General features: G+C 46.2%; 1 protein-coding gene across 1 annotated transcript in view; it reads left to right on the top strand.

Moving 5' to 3' along the window:
• Positions 1-19,304, top strand: part of ATG9A (autophagy related 9A) — a 52,091-nt gene that overhangs the window by 22,320 nt on the left and 10,467 nt on the right. The window contains exons 8-12 of the mRNA XM_068245968.1: positions 2,982-3,123; positions 7,206-7,954; positions 8,583-8,736; positions 13,563-13,742; positions 15,374-15,619. Coding sequence (XP_068102069.1) covers positions 2,982-3,123; positions 7,206-7,954; positions 8,583-8,736; positions 13,563-13,742; positions 15,374-15,619 — 1,471 coding nt within the window. The remainder of the gene's footprint in view (positions 1-2,981; positions 3,124-7,205; positions 7,955-8,582; positions 8,737-13,562; positions 13,743-15,373; positions 15,620-19,304) is intronic.

Below are 19,304 nucleotides of genomic sequence, written 5' to 3'. Positions count from 1 at the left end.
AGGTTAGCCAGGTATAGGTGCCCCAGTATAGGTTAGCCAGCCATAGGTGCCCTAGTATAGGTTAGCCGGGTATAGGTATTCCTAGTATAGGTTAGCCAGCCATAGGTGCACCAGTATAGGTTAGCCAGGTATAGGTATTCCTAGCATAGGTTAGACAGGTATAGGTGCCCCAGTATAGGTTAGCCAGGTATAGGTGCCCCAGTATAGGTTAGCCAGGTATAGGTGCCCCAGTATAGGTTAGCCGGGTATTGGTATCCCTAGTATAGGTTATCCAGCCATAGGTGCACCAGTATAGGCTATTGATTAGCCATCCATAGGTGCCCCATTATAGGTTAGCCAGGCATAGGTGCCCCAGTATAGGTTAGCCAGGCATAGGTGCCCCAGTATAGGTTAGCCAGGTATATGTATCCCTAGTATAGGTTAGCTAGGTATAGGTGCCCCAGTATAGGTTAGCCAGGTATAGGTATCCCTAGCATAGGTTAGACAGGTATAGGTGCCCCAGTATAGGTTAGCCAGGTATAGGTGCCCCAGTATAGGTTAGCCAGCCATAGGTGCCCTAGTATAGGTTAGCCGGGTATAGGTATCCCTAGTATAGGTTAGCCAGCCATAGGTGCACCAGTATAGGTTAGCCAGGTATAGGTATCCCTAGCATAGGTTAGCCAGGTATAGGTGCCCCAGTATAGGTTATCCGGGTATAGGTGCCCCAGTATAGGTTAGCCGGGTATTGGTATCCCTAGTATAGGTTATCCAGCCATAGGTGCCCCAGTATAGGCTATTGATTAGCCATCCATAGGTGCCCCATTATAGGTTAGCCAGGCATAGGTGCCCCATTATAGGTTAGCCAGGCATAGGTGCCCCAGTATAGGTTAGCCAGGTATAGGTATCCCTAGTATAGGTTAGCCAGGTATAGGTGCCCCAGTATAGGTTAGCCAGGTATAGGTATCCCTAGCATAGGTTAGACGGTATAGGTGCCCCAGTATAGGTTAGCCATGTATAGGTGCCCCAGTATAGGTTAGCCAGGTATAGGTGCCCCAGTATAGGTTAGCCGGGTATTGGTATCCCTAGTATAGGTTATCCAGCCATAGGTGCCCCAGTATAGGCTATTGATTAGCCATCCATAGGTGCCCCATTATAGGTTAGCCAGGCATAGGTGCCCCAGTATAGGTTAGCCAGGCATAGGTGCCCCAGTATAGGTTAGCCAGGTATATGTATCCCTAGTATAGGTTAGCCAGGTATAGGTGCCTGAGTATAGGTTAGCCAGGTATAGGTATCCCTAGTATAGGTTAGACAGGTATAGGTGCCCCAGTATAGGTTAGCCAGGTATAGGTGCCCCAGTATAGGTTAGCCAGCCATAGGTGCCCCAGTATAGGTTAGCCAGGTATAGGTATCCCTAGCATAGGTTAGACAGGTATAGGTGCCCCAGTATAGGTTAGCCAGGTATAGGTGCCCCAGTATAGGTTAGCCAGGTATAGGTGCCCCAGTATAGGTTAGCCGGGTATTGGTATCCCTAGTATAGGTTATCCAGCCATAGGTGCCCCAGTATAGGCTATTGATTAGCCATCCATAGGTGCCCCATTATAGGTTGGCCAGGCATAGGTGCCCCAGTATAGGTTAGCCAGGCATAGGTGCCCCAGTATAGGTTAGCCAGGTATAGGTATCCCTAGTATAGGTTAGCCAGGTATAGGTGCCCCAGTATATGTTAGCCAGCCATAGGTGCCCCATTATAGGTTAGCCAGGTATAGGTGCCCCAGTATAGGTTAGCCAGGTATAGGTATCCCTAGCATAGGTTAGACAGGTATAGGTGCCCCAGTATAGGTTAGCCAGGTATAGGTGCCCCAGTATAGGGTAGCCAGGTATAGGTGCCCCAGTATAGGTTAGCCGGGTATTGGTATCCCTAGTATAGGTTATCCAGCCATAGGTGCCCCAGTATAGGCTATTGATTAGCCATCCATAGGTGCCCCATTATAGGTTAGCCAGGCATAGGTGCCCCAGTATAGGTTAGCCAGGTATAGGTATCCCTAGTATAGGTTAGCCAGGTATAGGTGCCCCAGTATAGGTTAGCCAGGTATAGGTGCCCCAGTATAGGTTAGCCGGGTATTGGTATCCCTAGTATAGGTTATCCAGCCATCGGTGCCCCAGTATAGGCTATTGATTAGCCATCCATAGGTGCCCCATTATAGGTTAGCCAGGCATAGGTGCCCCAGTATAGGTTAGCCAGGCATAGGTGCCCCAGTATAGGTTAGCCAGGTATAGGTATCCCTAGTATAGGTTAGCCAGGTATAGGTGCCCCAGTATAGGTTAGCCGGGTATTGGTATCCCTAGTATAGGTTATCCAGCCATCGGTGCCCCAGTATAGGCTATTGATTAGCCATCCATAGGTGCCCCATTATAGGTTAGCCAGGTATAGGTGCCCCAGTATAGGTTAGCCAGGTGTAGGTGCCCCAGTATAGGTTAGCCAGCCATAGGTGCCCCAGTATAGGTTAGCCAGGTATAGGTGCCCCAGTATAGGTTAGCCAAGTATAGGTTGAAAACCAGCATTGCAAAAATGACAGAAGCAGGTCAAATGATTAAGGAAAACCAAGTAATTCTCGCGTAGGCAAAAAACCCTCAAACAGAACAAAACCCTTGTTGTTGTTGTGTTTTTTTTGGGGGGGAGGGGGGGGGGGGGCGATGGAGGACAGCATGGAAAGCTTCTTTAGGATCCAGAGGCTTCCCTCTTCTTAGGTAAGTACGGTGTGTTTTTTGTAACCAATGTTTGCCTTGGGAACACTTTACCTTTGTTTTCACTACCTGTAGTGGATACCCAGTGTAATCCTATTGAGAGGCTAGTCAGGGGCTGGTGACACCATAGTAGTGGTGACACGATGGTGGTGTCACTGTCTCTTTAGTGGATTCTTCTATAAGGAACCAGGACATTCAGTTGATAGGTGGGCCAGAACTACAATAATGATTTGTTTGCCGTGTTCTCTGGTTGTCTGCAGGATACAACAAAACTGGTTCCTGACCTCCCTCCTGGTCATTGCCGGAGTCTTCTGGATTCACAGGCTGATAAAGTTCATATACAACATCTGCTGCTATTGGGAGATCTATAACTTCTACATACAGGCTCTGCGTATTCCTATGGTGTGTATGGGGCCCAATTACCCTTACTGCATGCATTGCCGTGTACTGTGGATTCCTGATAGAAGCTTATAAGCCTACAAACAAACATACTTAAAGGGCACCTGAAGTGTCATGTGACTTGATGAGATAAATATGTATATGCACGGTTCCATTTGTACTTAAAGGACAACTGAAGTGAGAGGGCTATGGAGGCTGCCATATTTATTTCCTTTTAAGCAATACCAGATGCCTGGCTATCCTGCTGATCCTCTGCCTCTAATACTTTCAGCCATAGCCCCTGAACAAGCATGCAGCAGATCAGGTGTTTCTGACATTATTATCAGAACTGACAAGATTAGCTGCATTCTTGTTTCTGGTGTTATTCAGCCACTACTGCAGCCAAATAGATCAGCAGGGCTGCCAGGCAACTCGTATTGCTTAAAAGGAAATAAATATGGCAGCCTCCATATACCTCTCACTACAGTTGTCCTTTAAAGGTCCACTATCGCAGAAAATTGTAACATTTAAAATACATGAAAACGCATAAATGTGCTAGAAATTACTCTTATCCTATGTCGCTGTCACTTACAGTAGGTAGTAGAAAACTGACAAGTTTTGGACTATCCCATCTCCTCATGGGGGATTCTCAGGTGTTTTGTTTTTTGAGGTAGGTGTGTGTGTGTGTGGGGGGGGCGGGTTATTCAAAAGCACTTAGCGAACAGCAGTTGCTCGGTCCACCTGCCAGAAAATAGGTAGGGAGGCAGCCAGCATCTTTGTATAGATGCTTTCCAGGAGGTGCTTTTGTAATGAATAACTGCAATACTGAAAATCCCGCATGAAGACATAGACTAGTCCAAAACCTGTCAGTTCTGTCAGCTTTCAACTAACTACTGTAAGTGATAGCAACATAGAAGAAAATAAATGTATAGCTCATTTTCCTCTGTAAGAAACATACTATACTTCTTATTTCTATGTGTTTGCATGTATTTTAAATTGTGCGATGTTTGCCGACAGTGGTCCTTTAAACTTAGAGTTTTCTTTTTTCTCACTGGCGGGTTGAGACAGGCGGCATTTGGAATTTCCGCTACCCTCCATCCAAAATAACCATAAAGGGGGATAAGCGCTTGACATTCATAGATTGATTAACCCTTTCCACTCTGAACCTTTTCCTAAAGTTTTCTGAGTTTTTTTGTGTTTTTTACAGAAATGCACTCTCCCTCTTACTCTCTATCCCAGTGTAACATGGAACGTAACATAGTAACATAGTATATCTTATTTTAAAGAACACATTATAACGTTTAATTTAATACCTTATTTGAACAGTCTGGTATCTTCTAATGGCTGGTAGCAGAGAAGTTGGCCAAGGTATGGTAAATTGTAAAGCAATTTCCTGGGTGTAATCCTGGCTTGCGTGAGCAAGTTTCACAATAATAGGTGGTTTTACGCCTGCCACCTAGTGTCTTCATGTCACTACACACGATGCAATCTTTGGTATTTCGATTGGTTAGTGCCTCTGATGACGCGTTAGCACACGAAACGGCTGTCAGGCCTCACCTAACCCCCACTGTACGCTCCTGTATGTGATGTCCATTGGAACCATATAAAGGTGTGTTTAAGGGCACAGTGCCTCTCCTTTCCTCTCCTGAATCATTGTATTTCGATTGGGCATTAGAGCAATGAAATGCTGGCTACCATTTAGACACTCCTCCACTTCCAATGGATAGGATGCCATTGCTCCTCTCTGCAACTTTACAAGTAATCTGCAAGAAATCTGACACTTCCTAGTAGCATTGATCGCACACTTCCGGTTTCAGGGGTACTTCCTGTGTGTGTGTGTGTGTGTGTGTGTGTGGGGGGGGGTACACTAGGCGAGAGAGATCGGGCATTGTTGGGGGACAGATGCGCCTGCAAACCGCCGCTATATTTATATCCCGCACTGCGGACCGTACGAGCGCAACAGGAAAATAGCAATGTGGAAAGGGTTAAAGTGGGATGAAACTCAAATTTCATCTTTGGTCTAAAATATTAAACACAGCATACCACTAACGGGAAAACATATATATGGTTGTGTTAAGTAGGGGTTAATAATCTAACTTCCACTTCATTCAGAAGCTAATTGATAAGCTGCAGTTCCTCAACATCTGCAGATCAGAAATTGCTTTTTGAGGCCGGGTGCACACATGGTAGAAACGCTTGTGGAGCGGGAAACGCTGCCTTTTATGCAGGGCTGTGGAGTTGGTACAAAAATCCACCGACTCCGACTCCTTAGTTTAGGATTCTACCGACTCCGACTCCACGACTCCGACTCCTCTAATTTGCATGTTACAATCTTGTTGATTGAAAGTATGTAACATGAAATGCATCTCTTAACTGCCAACGCTTAGGAATTTTAAAAGACAACTGAAGTGAGAAGGATATGGAGACTGCCTTATTTATTCCCTTTAGTCATAGACTAAAACTAGTCCTTGGTAAGAATACTTGTAAAAGGTACAGACCGGAACAAAGAACATCTATCAGGCCCTAGGCAATGTAACTGTGGGTACATGTAAGAGTGATGTGCAGGTACTCTGCAGGAAAATGAGGCGATTCTTCCTCTATTACACATTCTTTATGCACAATCTGAACCAGGTTTATGGGTGATAGACCACACCTCTGTGTTCAATGTGCACAGCATTCTCAGTGGATTCCCTGCAGCTCTGTGGGGAGTGCAGATGTAGAGTATAGTACTACTGTGTAACAAAGTAACTCTGAGACAGATGAAATTAAAGTTTTATACATACCTGGGGCTTCCTCCAGCCCCCTTCAGGCTAATCAGTCCCTCGCTGATCTCCTCCGCCACCTGGATCTTCTGCTATGAGTCCAGGTACTTGAGCCAGTCTGGCGTAGTGCGCATGCACACACACCGCCGCCGGGAGCGTACTACACCTGCGCAGCACTATTGCGCAGGTGCAGAGCGCTCCTGGCTGTGGAAGCGGCATGCGTCCGGACTGCGCTGACTGGCTGAATTACCAGGTCTCATAGCAGAAGATCCAGGTGGTGGAGTTGAACAGCGAGGGACTGATTGGCCTGAATGGGGCTGGAGGAAGCCCCAGGTATGTATAAAACTTTTCTTTTCATCCTTCTCAGGTACCATTTAATTCGTAGTCACCAAACCAAATTTTAACATATCAAATTATTGATTTCATGAGAAAAGAGTTTTGTACATTTGCATAAATCAGAATCCACGCAGAATTATTTTCATCTCATTGACCATCTCTATTAGTGACACGGCTACACATCAGGCTTTATACTTACAGCATAGATGTTATTTAGTATATATGAGATTCCTGTGTACACATCATATATACAGTCACAATCAGATGTGTACATCTGACTTTAAAAATACGGGGACTGCTTTATTGAAGCAGCACAAGTAACTAATTTTGATTGGTTTATTTCATTTTTGTGGACTAAGCACAGCTATTACTGTATGTATAAATTATTTATGATGACTATTATATGAGAAATAGAACATTTTATCAAATTTTCTATTTTAATTACAGTTTAAATTCATTAGGAGTCGGAGTCGGTGCAACTTTTCCCGACTCCGACTTAGACTCCAGGCACCCAAAATTGCCCCGACTCCACGACTCCGACTCCACAGCCCTGGTTTTATGCAGCAATGTTAGTCTATGGGACACAGAAGGACAAGTGTTGCACTTGCGATTTACAGTAAGCATTCTGCAGACGCTTGTATTGTTGCATAATATGCAGGCTGACTGCCAAAATGCACATAATGAAAGTCTATGGTAACGCATATGCATTGCGTTTTCAATGCTTTTTTTTAATTCAAAATTAATAATCTCTGACGTATTTCCCCTTCCTGTTGTCTTTCTATTGATTTGCATATATGTAAATGTAAAAACGCATACAAAGCGCATATGCGTTCTGTATTAGAGAACCGCAAAAGCAATAGAACGCATGCAAAATGCTTTAAAAACGCATCTGTGCGAAAAAAACATAAACGCACCTGCGGAAACGCCGGATTTTAACTCTATGTCCTATGTGAACCTAGCCTCAATCGAGTCAATGCTGATCTCCCTGTTTACTTCTGCCCCTTACAGGCCGACCTCCCCTATTACACTTGGGAGGAAGTCCAAAGCAGAATCGTTCAGATCCAGAAGGAGCACCAGATCTGCATTCATAAGAAGGAACTGTCAGAGTTGGACGTTTCCCACCGAATCCTGCGCTTTAAGAACTACATGGTGGCCATGGTGAATAAGAACCTACTGCCCCTACAGCACAGGCTCCCCCTGCTGAGCGACACAATCTTCTACACTCGCGGCTTGAAGTACAACTTTCAGCTCATCTTCTTCTGGGGCCCTGGTTGCCTCTTCCAGAACGAGTGGAGCCTGAAACCCGAGTACAAGCGTGCGGGATCTCGCCTGGAGCTGGCCGAGAAGCTCTCCCAACGCATTCTCTGGATTGGACTGGCTAACCTGGTTCTCTGTCCTCTGGTTCTGGTTTGGCAGATCCTGTATGCCTTCTTCAGCTACACAGAGGTGATTCGTCGGGAGCCAGGCAGCCTCGGGGCCCGATGTTGGTCCTTGTATGGCCGATGCTACTTGCGCCACTTTAACGAGCTAGATCACCAATTGCAGGCAAGACTTAGCCGCGCCTACAAGCCAGCCAGCAAGTACATGAACTGCTTCCTGTCCCCGCTGCTGGCTGTGGCTGCTAAACATTTAGGATTTCTGGCAGGCTCCGTTCTGGCGGTGCTTATAGCGCTTACGGTTTACGATGAAGACGTTCTCGCTGTGGAACATGTCCTGACCACGGTGACACTACTGGGGGTCGTTGTGACAGTCTGCAGGTTAGTAGCCCTGACCGTTATCCGCACTGTGTGCCTCTAGGGATGGTTAATTAGATGCAAATGGATGCAGCTTGAAAATGGACCATCCCTGTGTGACTAATTTGGTCTGAAGAGCTCGGTTACAGTTTCAAAGTAACCATAGCTTAAAGTGTACCTGCAGTGAAAAAAAGTGCCTCAAATGGGTAAAGGGAATCTTCTAGAGAATCTAGAGGCCTCCCCCGTCCCCCTCCTCGCCGTTCCAGCGCTGAAATACCCCAAAGCCGCCAATAAGGGCTTGTTGACGGAGCTTGGCTCACTGTGCAGGCAGATTGCACCTGCACAGCCATGTATCCCCTTTTCTTATTTCTCTCTGCTTCAAACACAATAGGGGAATGATATCTGAGTGAGTTATGCGCCCCCTCCTACACTGCGCCCTGAGGCCGGAGCCTATCTTGCCTCTGTCTTGGCCCGGCTACTGATCCTCCTGTAATGGAAAGTTATATTTACCTGTGACGTCTTCTACCCTGAAGTCGTTCTTAAAGCCCCTCAATGCGATAGCTTCCAGCGTGATGCCCCGCCCCTGGAAAAACTGCATCACAACAGCTGAAATTTGATTCCTGAAAGTGAATTCCCATCTCCCTCCTTACAGGTCATTTATCCCAGAGGAGCACATGGTCTTCTGTCCGGAGCAGCTGCTGAAGGTGATCCTGGCTCACATCCACTACATGCCTGACCACTGGCAGCGCAGCGCCCACCGGGCCGAGACGAGGAACGAGTTTGCACAACTCTTCCAGTACAAAGCAGTGAGTATCATTACACTTCACCACCAGCTCCTGCAGCATTTACCGTGTAACACAAGCGCTAAACAGCAGGAGACCGGCCGCTGCACCTTTCTAGTATTTGCCCTTTTATTTTTCAAAATCTGTAAAATTTTTACAAATCTTTTTATGCATAGTTAAAGGGAACCAAGCACCACTTTTTTCCCTGGATTCTAAAAACTATAGGAGCTGCATGTTCCTACCTCCCCTTCTAGCTGCCTATTATTTATCCTAGACTAGTAGACCGAAGCCTGTTTAAAAACAGGCTCTAGGCCTGTTTTTTGAACGTATGCATACGTGCACACCCGCCGCATGTGCACATGCGCGCGCACCCTTCACGTGCACACACGCCCGGCTCTCTGTCCCCGTCCTCCTGTCTCAATGACTGTCCGGGTCTGTGCAAAAAGCACGGACCCAAGGACACAGAGACAAAGGAGGATGCAGGGACACTTGCATATTTTTATATACGATAAGGTTTGTGAAGATAGCATCTGTGACTTCTGTAAACTCTTTGAAGCAGTGATCTATCTACCTTATTTGCCTGAAACTTCTGTGGTCGGCCAGGCCGCAAAAGTAAGAGGAAGCAAGAGAATAGAGGCCTCTGCTAAACTTTTAAATGTAAAAAGAAGAGGTAAAATTGATTTTTTTTTTATTAATGAGCCACGTAGTTGGCACGCTTATTTAATTGCTATTGAGATGCCTTGGGTGTTAAAAATGCTGTGTGGTTCACTTTAAGTTAAAAAAGACCTTTCTGTTCTGCAAAAGAAAATGGCTTTGATGCATCAACCTGTGCTACATGTAGCTGCTTAAAACAAATAACAAGAACCAAGAGCCCCAATGTGGTGTAGTATTTCATTTTCAATTATCAGTAGTTATACTCACAAACATGGGTTACCACCCAGGCAACCACTGGCAAGGTGGGTGGGGAGAATTATGACCTGACCCCACTCAGGTTTAAGAAGTCGCTCTCTGTAGATAGGAAGGAATGGGGATACACCCCTCCACCATGGGTGAACTAGACTGGTTATAATATGTATACAGAGGCGCCAACAAGGATAAAATTGCAAAAAAATCCGTTTAAAAGGGGGAAGTTCGGTGGAATTACCTCCCTCGAAGGAAAACAGACTAAGGAACGTTATTGTAAATCGCGTGTATTACAATCTCCAAGATGCAACGCGTTTCGCTGGTAACAATCCCGCTTCATCAGGCAATTAAGTGGAAACAACGAAATCGAGTCTGTACTGAGGCGCTTGGCCACAGTACAGACCCGATGTCGTTGTCTCCAGTTAATTGCCTTTTAAACTGATTTTAATCAATTTTATCCTTGTTGGCGCCTCTGTCTACATGTAGCCGCATACACACAGTGTGGGTTAATATCACTGCGCAAAAACAGTGCACGGTTATATCCGTGTTGTGCATGCGCGCAACTGCCGCACAGTGCACTCATAGGGCTTCACGGTACTCCACTAGTGCACCCACTACTATGATAATTACCATAGTAGCGGCTGCACTAGTGGAGTACCACAGTCGCGCCACGAGCTCATCGCGCAGCAGTTACGCGCTATGCTGATATAACTGCGCACAGTAATTTTAACCTACGCTGTGTGTGCACTGTATATTTCAGGGCTGTGGAGTCGGTCCAAAAATCCACCGACTCCGACTCCTCAGTTTAGGATTCCACCGACTCCGACTCCTCGACTCCGACTCCTCTAATTTGCATATTACAATTTTGTTGATTAAAAGTATGTAACATGAAATTCGTCTCTTAACTGCCAACGCTTAGGAATTTTACAAGACAACTGAAGTGAGAAGGATATGTAGACTACTATATTTATTCCCTTTAGACTAAAACTAGTCCTTGGTAAGAGTACTTGTAAAAGGTACAAACCAGAACAAAGAACATCTATCAGGCCCTAGGCAATGTAAGTGTGGGTACATATAAGAATGATGTGCAGGTACTCTGCAGGGAAATGAGATTGTAAACAGACAACGCCTCTGTGTTCAATGTGCACAGCATTCTCAGTGGATTCCCTGCAGCTCTGTGGGGAGTGCATATGTAGAGAATAGTACTACTGTGTAACAAAGTAAACCTGAGACAGATGAAATTAAAGTTTTATACATACCTGGGGCTTCCTCCAGCCGCCTTCAGGATAATCAGTCCCTCGTTATCCTCCTCTGCCACCTGGATCTTCTGCTATGAGTCCAGGTACTTGAGCCAGTCGGGCGTAGTGCGCATGCACACACTCCGCCGCCAGGAGCATGCTACACCTGTGCAGCACTATTGCGCAGGTGCAGAATGTTCCTGGCTGTGGGAGCGGCATGAGGCCGGACAGCGCTGACTGGCTGAATTACCAGGACTCATAGCAGAAGATCCGGGTGGTGGAGGACAGCGAGGGACTGATTAGCCTGAAGGGGGCTGGAGGAAGCCCCAGGTATGTATAAAACTTTACTTTTCATCCGTCTCAGGTACCCTTTAATTTGTAGTCACCAAACCAAATTTTAACAACATATCAAATTATTTGATTTCATGAGCAAAGGGAGTGCATACATTTGCATAAATCAGCATCAGTGCAGAATTATTTCCATCTCATTGACCATCTCTATTAGTGACACGGCTACACATCAGGCTTTATTCTTAAGGCATAGATGTTATTTAGTATATATAAGAGATTCCTGTGTACACATCATATATACGGTCACAATCAGATATGTATATCTGACCTTAAAAATACGGGGACTGCTTTATTGAAGCAGCACAAGTAACTAATTTTGATTGGTTTATTTCATTTTTGTGGACTGAGCACAGCTATTACTGTATATATACATTATTTTTAATGACTTTTATCTGAGAAATAGAACATTTTATCATATTTTCTATTTTAATTACAGTTACAAATTCATTAGGAGTCGGAGTCGGTGCATTTTTTCCCGACTCCGACTCCAGGCACCCAAAATTGCCCGACTCCACGACTCCGACTCCACAGCCCTGGTATATTTAGCGCAGTTTCATGCATCAAGCTCAGTGTGCCTTAAAGGGAACCTCCAGTATTGATTAAAGTTTAACTTACACTAGAGGTCTGCTTTAAAGGGAACCCGAAGTTCTGAAATCTGTTGAAAATCTGTGTGTGGAGGGATTTGATCCTCTCTCATCAGATTCAGATCAGAGCAGGATCGATTTTATTCAATGCCTGCTGTAGTATCCTTTTTCTTGTTTTCTAAGTTACCAGTGTGGTTTGTGAAGCTCTGCTCAGGAGTGAATGGGAGGTTTATGTGACAGTAGCACATCTGCAGTGTTTCCTTAGTAACATATACAGGTCAGCATTTGACTTGTCATGTGAGTTGCTGGTGGCAGCACAGTGGTGTAGTAATTATCTCTCTAGCCCTGCAGCACTGGGTCCCCTTTTGTATCCCAGCCAGGGCACTATCTGCATGGCATTTGGATGTCCCCCATGTCTGCGTGGGTTTCCTCTGGGCACTCTGATTTCCTCCCACATCCCAAAAACGTACAGATAAGTTAATTGGCTTTCCTTAAAGGGATACTGTAGGGGGGTCAGGGGAAAATGAGTTGAACTTACCCGGGGCTTCTAATGGTCCCCCGCAGACATCCTGTGTTGGCGCAGCCACTCCCCGATGCTCCGGCCCCGCCTCCAGTTCACTTTTGGAATTTCTGACTTCAAAGTCAGAAAACCACTGCGCCTGCGTTGCTGTGTCCTCGATCCCGCTGATGTCATCAAGAGCGCACAACGCAGGCCCAGTATGGTCTGTGTCTGCGCAGTACACTCCTGGTGACATCAGCGGGAGTGAGGACATGGCAACGCAGGCGCAGTGGTTTTCTGACTTTGAAGTCAGAAATTCCAGAAGTGAACTGGAGGCGGGCCGGAGCATCGGGGAGTGGCTGCGCCAACACAGGATGTCTGCGGGGGACCATTAGAAGCCCCGGGTAAGTTCAGCTCATTTTCCCCTGACCCCCCTACAGTATCCCTTTAAAGTGAACCTCCAAACTAAAAACCTACTCCGCACAACTGAAAAAACAGTTTCACGCATCAGAACTTTGTTTTTCTTATAGAAGTCTCATTTTTAGCTGCATTTTTAGCTAAGCTCCGCCCTATCAAAGAAAACTGCCCTGGCTTTTTCCCCCTGATGCTGTGCAAAGCATGATGGGATTTCCTATGTAGTTATTCACGTTGCCTAGCAACTGGGAGGGGTGATAAGGACACAGGACAGTTGGAACGGTGTACAGAAGAAAAGAAGTCCCAGAGCTCAACTGTGTAGTGGAGTTTCAACACCAGGGAGTCAACCAGTCTGCACCTGGATCCAACAAGGTGCATGTGAATCAGACCAGCAAGAAAGGAAGACTGGGTCTCCACCTGGATTTGTGCAATTATAGCAGAAAACTTTTGATTCCATAGCAGCAGAAAGCACACAACGTTTCCGCACTAGGAACTGTGTCTCATGCTCCCTGTCACCTCCTTTCAACCAAAAAGATGGCTGCCCTCATGAAATCACAAACATTTGCCTGTTCTTTTAAAACAGGGTGGGTAAGAGATTATATTACCTATCTATTTTAATTAACATAAATAATGTAACTTAATGACAGTATGTTTGTTTAGGCTGAAGTTCCTCTTTAATTGGCCCTAGTTTATGATACATACCCCCCATGATACATACATAGACATAGGACTATGGTAGGGATTAGATTGTGAACCTCTCTGAGGGACAGTTAAGTGACACGACCATATACTCTGCGCTGCGGAAGATGTTGGCGCTATATAAATACATAGTAATAATAATCATACTTTTCTTCTACCCAGGTCTTCATTCTGGAGGAGCTGCTCAGCCCGCTGCTCACACCCCTCGTTCTCATATTCCGGCTGCGCCCCAAGTCACTGGAGATCATCGACTTCTTCCGAAACTTCACCGTGGAGGTGGTGGGTGTCGGGGACACCTGTTCATTCGCCCAAATGGACGTTCGACAGCATGGCAATCCTGCAGTGAGTGCCCAGGAACATGTATTGATAAGTAACTCCATCAGTCTTATACTGATGTGCGATATCTTAGAGGCACCGTAACAACATATATTAGAATGTAATACATTATTCAGGATATTCACTTTTACCTTAAAGAATGCTTCCAGTGTAAAAGACTGTCATTTAAGGCTGTGTCTTAATGCTGCTCGGATCGGTAAGTCTCACAGTTAATAACTTGCTATCCAACTGCCAAGCAAGCAGTAGATATAAAAACCTATCACATTGTTAGTAGGTGTGATTATAGATAAGGGCAGTTGTTGCTGTTTTTTTTTTTCATGTCTGCCGGTAGTAAAGATGCTGACCTGCTGGCTCATGGTGGATCAAACAACATGAACAAATTACACAGCGAATATCAGTCATTTCTTGATAATGCTTCTATCGTTCTAACTTCTCCCTTTTGTGATATATTGATATATTTTTTACCCCACTACAGTCTTATGGTAAAGTTTTTTCTTTTTCTTTAAAGAGAACCTGTAACAAAAAAAAGTTCCCCTGGGGTGTACTCACCTCGGGAGGGGGAAGCCTCAGGGTCCCAATGAGGCTTCCCCCTCCCCTGTAGCTGCAGGCAATCCAGCTCTGGCTCCCCCGAAGTCTCCTGCAATCCTCCCTCGTCAAGACTGACAAGCGCTGATATATTTACCTTCCCGGCTCCAGTGAGGGGCGCTGTTGTGGCTCTCAGCACTGAGATAGTCGGAAATAGCCGATCTCTGTCGGGTCCGCTCTACTACTCAGGTGCAGGAGACTTGCTCCTGCGCAGTAGAGCAGCCCGACAGCCAATCTCCAAGGCGGAGAGCGGATACTGCGCCTGCGCTGGAGCCAGGAAGGTAAACATTTTACATCCCCGTTGTTCAAGGAGCTTTATTGCCGCCGCCGTGGGACCAAGAAGGACGGGGGAAGCCTCAATAGGATCCGGAGGCTACCCCCTCCTGAGGTGACTACCCCCCAGGGGAGGTTTTTCGCATTATAGGTTTTCTTTTAAGACCAGTTTTACTCTGTAAAGTGCTGCAGACATTAGACTATGACTATGGTGGGATTAGATTGTGAGCTCCTCTGAGGACAGCCAGTGACATGACTATGTACTCTGTAATGTGCTGCAGAAGATGTCAGTGATATATAAATACATAATAGCATGGTAGGACATTACACTATGACTATGGCAGGGATAAGACTGTGAGCTCCTCTGAGGACAGTCAGTGACATGACTATGTTCTCTGTAAAGTGCTGCAGAAGGTGTCAGTGCTATATAAGTACATAATAATAATAATATGGTAGGACATTATACTATGACTATGGCAGGATTAGATTGTGAGCTCCTCTGAGGACTCTCTGTGACATGACTATGTACTCTGTAATGTGCTGCAGAAGATGTCACTGCTATATAAATTCATAATAATAATAATAATAATATGGTAGGACATTAGACTATGACTGTATTAGGATTAGATTGTGAGCTCCTCTGAGGACAGTCAGTGACATGATTATGTACTCTTGAAAGTGCTGCAGAAGATGTCAGTGCTATATAAATACATAATAATAACCATTTAATTTCTGAGCAGCAGAGTAGATAACTCTCCTCCTGTGTTCTTCCATTACAGTGGATGTCTGCAGGGAAAACAGAGGCCTCAGTCTACCAACAGGCAGAGGATGGGAAGACAGAACTGTCCCTCATGCATTTTGCCATCACTAACCCACGCTGGCAGCCTCCACGAGAGTGCTCGGCATTCCTGAGCCAGCTGCGGGAGAGGGTTCAGAAGGACAGCGGTGGAGGGACCCCAAAGAACCCCACCGGACTGGCCCACCTGCTGCACTTCTCAGGGCTGTCCCTGCAGTCTGATTCCGAGGTGAGTATAGGCTTCCTTTGTTCCATTCATTTGTGTGTCCTGCAATGGAAGGAAAAGGTTCACCTGATCCTCTTACTGTCAAATACAAAGGGGGTTTATTCATCAATCCCCAGTAAAATTACTGTGCACACACAGCGCACAGCAAACTGTACCGTAACATGGCTGCCCAATCGATCTTTCAATCCATTTCCGGCCAAATTTGGTCTGAGGGATAGTTAGGAAATGACATAAATCTCAGTCGCAAGGGCTCGATCATGTGCGCCTGGCCTCCTCCAGTGTCCGCCGCCCCCACAAGAGCCTGCTCCATGTGACGCTGGCATGTGCCGAGTCATGGAACTGGCACTCCTGGTGATGCTGAACACAAGAGGAGGCCAGGAGTTGCATCAGCGGAGAGGTGAGACATTACACGGGGGGGGGGGGGGGGGAGGTGTAGGGTAGATCGAGGGGATTAATGCACTGTACTTATTTATTGGGGGGGTAAGAAGATAACATGGTGGGTGAGAGCACATGGGGACACTTTCCCAGTACGTCTGCTCAGACAGCACCCCTAATGAGACTTGTCTCCCTCCGAGCAACGGACAGGAAGCTGCAAAAGATTTAAAAATTTGCATAATCAGGCGGTCAATAGTATAAATAGGCATAGTCTCTCACTCTACCTTCAGTTCTAGTTTCCTGTCCGGACGTGAAGGAGGGAGAGGTCTCAAGGTGCCATCCGGTCAGATGACTGGGGCTTGCTGCAAGGTCTCCTGCATAGTCCGCTCCAGGGGAGAGCGGTATGATGTGACTAGCAGCATTCAGGAGGCTTCTCCCAGCAAGGCGGCAGATTTATGCGCGCAGACGCGCGCTCCAGGAACTTCCGCTCGGAGAAACCGGAAGTCGTCACGCGGAGGCGTCCCACGTGACCAGGAAGCGCTGCAGAGCAGTTAGCGGCAGGGGCCGCGGCGGGGCAGCGCCAGCTGGACGAAATGTATCAGGTGATTGGGGGTAATTATGCAAATCACTTTCCCGATAGTTGAAAAGCCACCTTTTTTCCCATATCTCAGATGTCGGCTGAGATCATGGAGGACGCTGCAGGATCCTCTACTGCATTATCTGTGGAACCTGGCTCTGAATCCTCTCTGGCAAGTAGTCTGCGGGGCATACTGCTTAGCTATTGTCTAGTTTTGTTGGTGGTTTTTTTCGCACCTCCTGCCTCTCTCCCACCAGTATCCCCAGCAGGCTCTATTGTGAATTTACCTCTCCCTATCGGCGCTAAGAGGAAGAGGTCTGCTGAGGATGTGATTGAATCCGATTTATCAGAAGGGGAGATTTCTTCTCTTGAACAACTTTCAGAAGAGGAGGTTGGGGAAAAAGGAGATAAATCCCAGAAATTTGCCTTCTCCCCAGAACTGATGAAAGATTTTATTTCTGCCTTACATAGTACCATGGGTATTAAAACTGAGCAGAAATCCTTGACACCCCTCGACCAAATGTACGAGAGCTTGGCGGACCCCCAGTCACATTTTATCCCTGTCCATTCCTCTCTCAAGTCTATGATTAAGAAGGAATGGGACATGCCAGAAAAGAGGGCCTTTTGGCCGCGATCTATGTCCAAACGTTATCCCTTCAGTCCCGAAGATTCGGGGTTTTGGGGTCCTCCGCCTAAGCTTGACCCATCATTATCTAGGGTGTCAAGGAAGACTGACCTATTATTTGAGGATTTCGGGAATCTTAAAGATCCCATCGATAAAAAGATGGACAATATCCTACGTAGAGCCTGGGAGTCTTCCTCTCTGACCTTCAAGCCTGCAGTTGCATCCACAGCAGTGGGTAGTTCAATGAAAACATGGCTTTTAGAGATGCAGGCCAAGGTTGCTTCAGGCGTACCTAGGGAGGAGATACTCAAAGATTTTCCCAACTTGTTTAATGCAGCTGATTACCTTACTGATGCCGCTGATGACTCTGTTAAGCTAACAGCAAGAACCACTGCTCTAGTGAACTCTGCCAGAAGGGGAGTTTGGGTTAAAACTTGGGGAGGCGATAACTCGTCTAAGTCAAAACTCTGCGGCATTCCTTGTGAAGGGGGTCTTTTGTTCGGTTCTAAACTGGACGAGACCTTAGATAGAACAGCTGACACAAAGAAAAACTTTCCCACTAGGAAGAGATCTTTTCAGTTTAAACGGCCCTTTCGTGGGCCATCAAAGCCAGAGAGTAACGATAAAGCAAACACAAAAAGGAGATGGGCCCCTTATAGGAACCAGAGGAACAAGCCCAACAACCCCCCGATTACCAAGTCAAGTAGACAATGACATCAGGCTCCCAGTGGGAGGAAGACTTTCCCACTTCTTCGAGACATGGCAGCTCTACAGAACAAATCCATGGCTCCTACACATTGTATTAGAAGGGTACAGAATAGAATTCGATGTCACGCCTCCTCAGAGATTCCTTCTCACTCCCTTACCTTCAAACAGGCTAAAACAGCTTGCTCTTCAGAACGAGGTAAAATCTCTACTCCACAAGAAGGTAATCAGGGAGGTTCCCTCATGTCAGAAAGGCCAAGGGTTCTATTCGCCAGTATTTCTGGTCAAAAAGGCTCAAGGGGACTTCCGCTTCATTATCAACCTGAAGGGTCTAAACAAGTCAGTAACATACAGAAGGTTCAGGATAGACAACATTTTGTCTGTGATTCGTCTCTTACAGAAGGACTGCTTCCTGGCATCCCTGGACCTGAAAGATGCTTACCTGCACATTCCTATCCACCTGTCCTCGCAGCAATTCCTCAGATTTGCAGTCCTGCTGGACGGAGAGGTAAGACACTTTCAATTTAATGCTCTCCCCTTCGGGTTAGCCTCAGCACCCTGGTTGTTTACTAAAGTCATGGCAGAAGTACTTGCAGTCTTGAGAATGGAATCAATTAATATCATAGCCTATCTGGATGATTTACTGATTTGGGGTTCATCTGCAAGCTTAGTGAGTTCCCATCTTGACTCTTGCATAGCCTTCCTTCAGTCGTTAGGGTGGCTAGTAAACTGGGAAAAGTCTTCCTTATCCCCTTGCCAGAATATGGAGTATCTAGGGTTCAATGTTGATACTTTGAATGAAAGAGTTTTTCTCCCTAATAGGAAGATCTCTTCCATACTTAATGCTGTTCTCTCTTTTCAGACATCAAGAAGCATTTCACTGAGAAGGGCAATGGCGATGTTGGGACTATTAACAGCTTCATTCCCTGCGGTTCAGTGGGGACAGTTTCACTCGAGAAGCTTACAGATATGGATCTTAAAAAGTTGGAACAGGAAGCAATCTTCCCTAGACAAGAAGGTGATGATCGAGACCATCTTTCAAGGGGGCGTCTCTGGCAGTATCCAAATCAGACAATTATAACTACGGATGCCAGTTCGTGGGGATGGGGAGCCCACCTGGATCTTCTTCCAGCCCAAGGTCGTTGGTCAACCAAGCTGAGGTCTCGCTCGTCAAACAGCAGAGAACTGGAAGCGGTATGGCAGGCATTACAGTCTTTCAGCAGCCACATCAAGGGCCAGCATGTTTTGATAAGATCAGACAACAGCAGTGTGGTGGCATACATAAATCGCCAAGGAGGAACAAGGAGTCATCTTTTGTGGCGTCAGTCATCTCGAATTCTAAACTGGGCAGAGGCAAACCTGGATTCCCTAAGCGCCAGCCATTTGAAGGGAACATCGAATCAACT

The sequence above is a fragment of the Hyperolius riggenbachi genome, chromosome 7 (genome assembly GCF_040937935.1).
Source record: "Hyperolius riggenbachi isolate aHypRig1 chromosome 7, aHypRig1.pri, whole genome shotgun sequence".
Classification (NCBI taxonomy): domain Eukaryota; kingdom Metazoa; phylum Chordata; class Amphibia; order Anura; family Hyperoliidae; genus Hyperolius; species Hyperolius riggenbachi.
The sequence above is the reverse complement of the archived record's forward strand: the minus strand, read 5'-3'. Positions and strand labels throughout refer to the sequence as shown.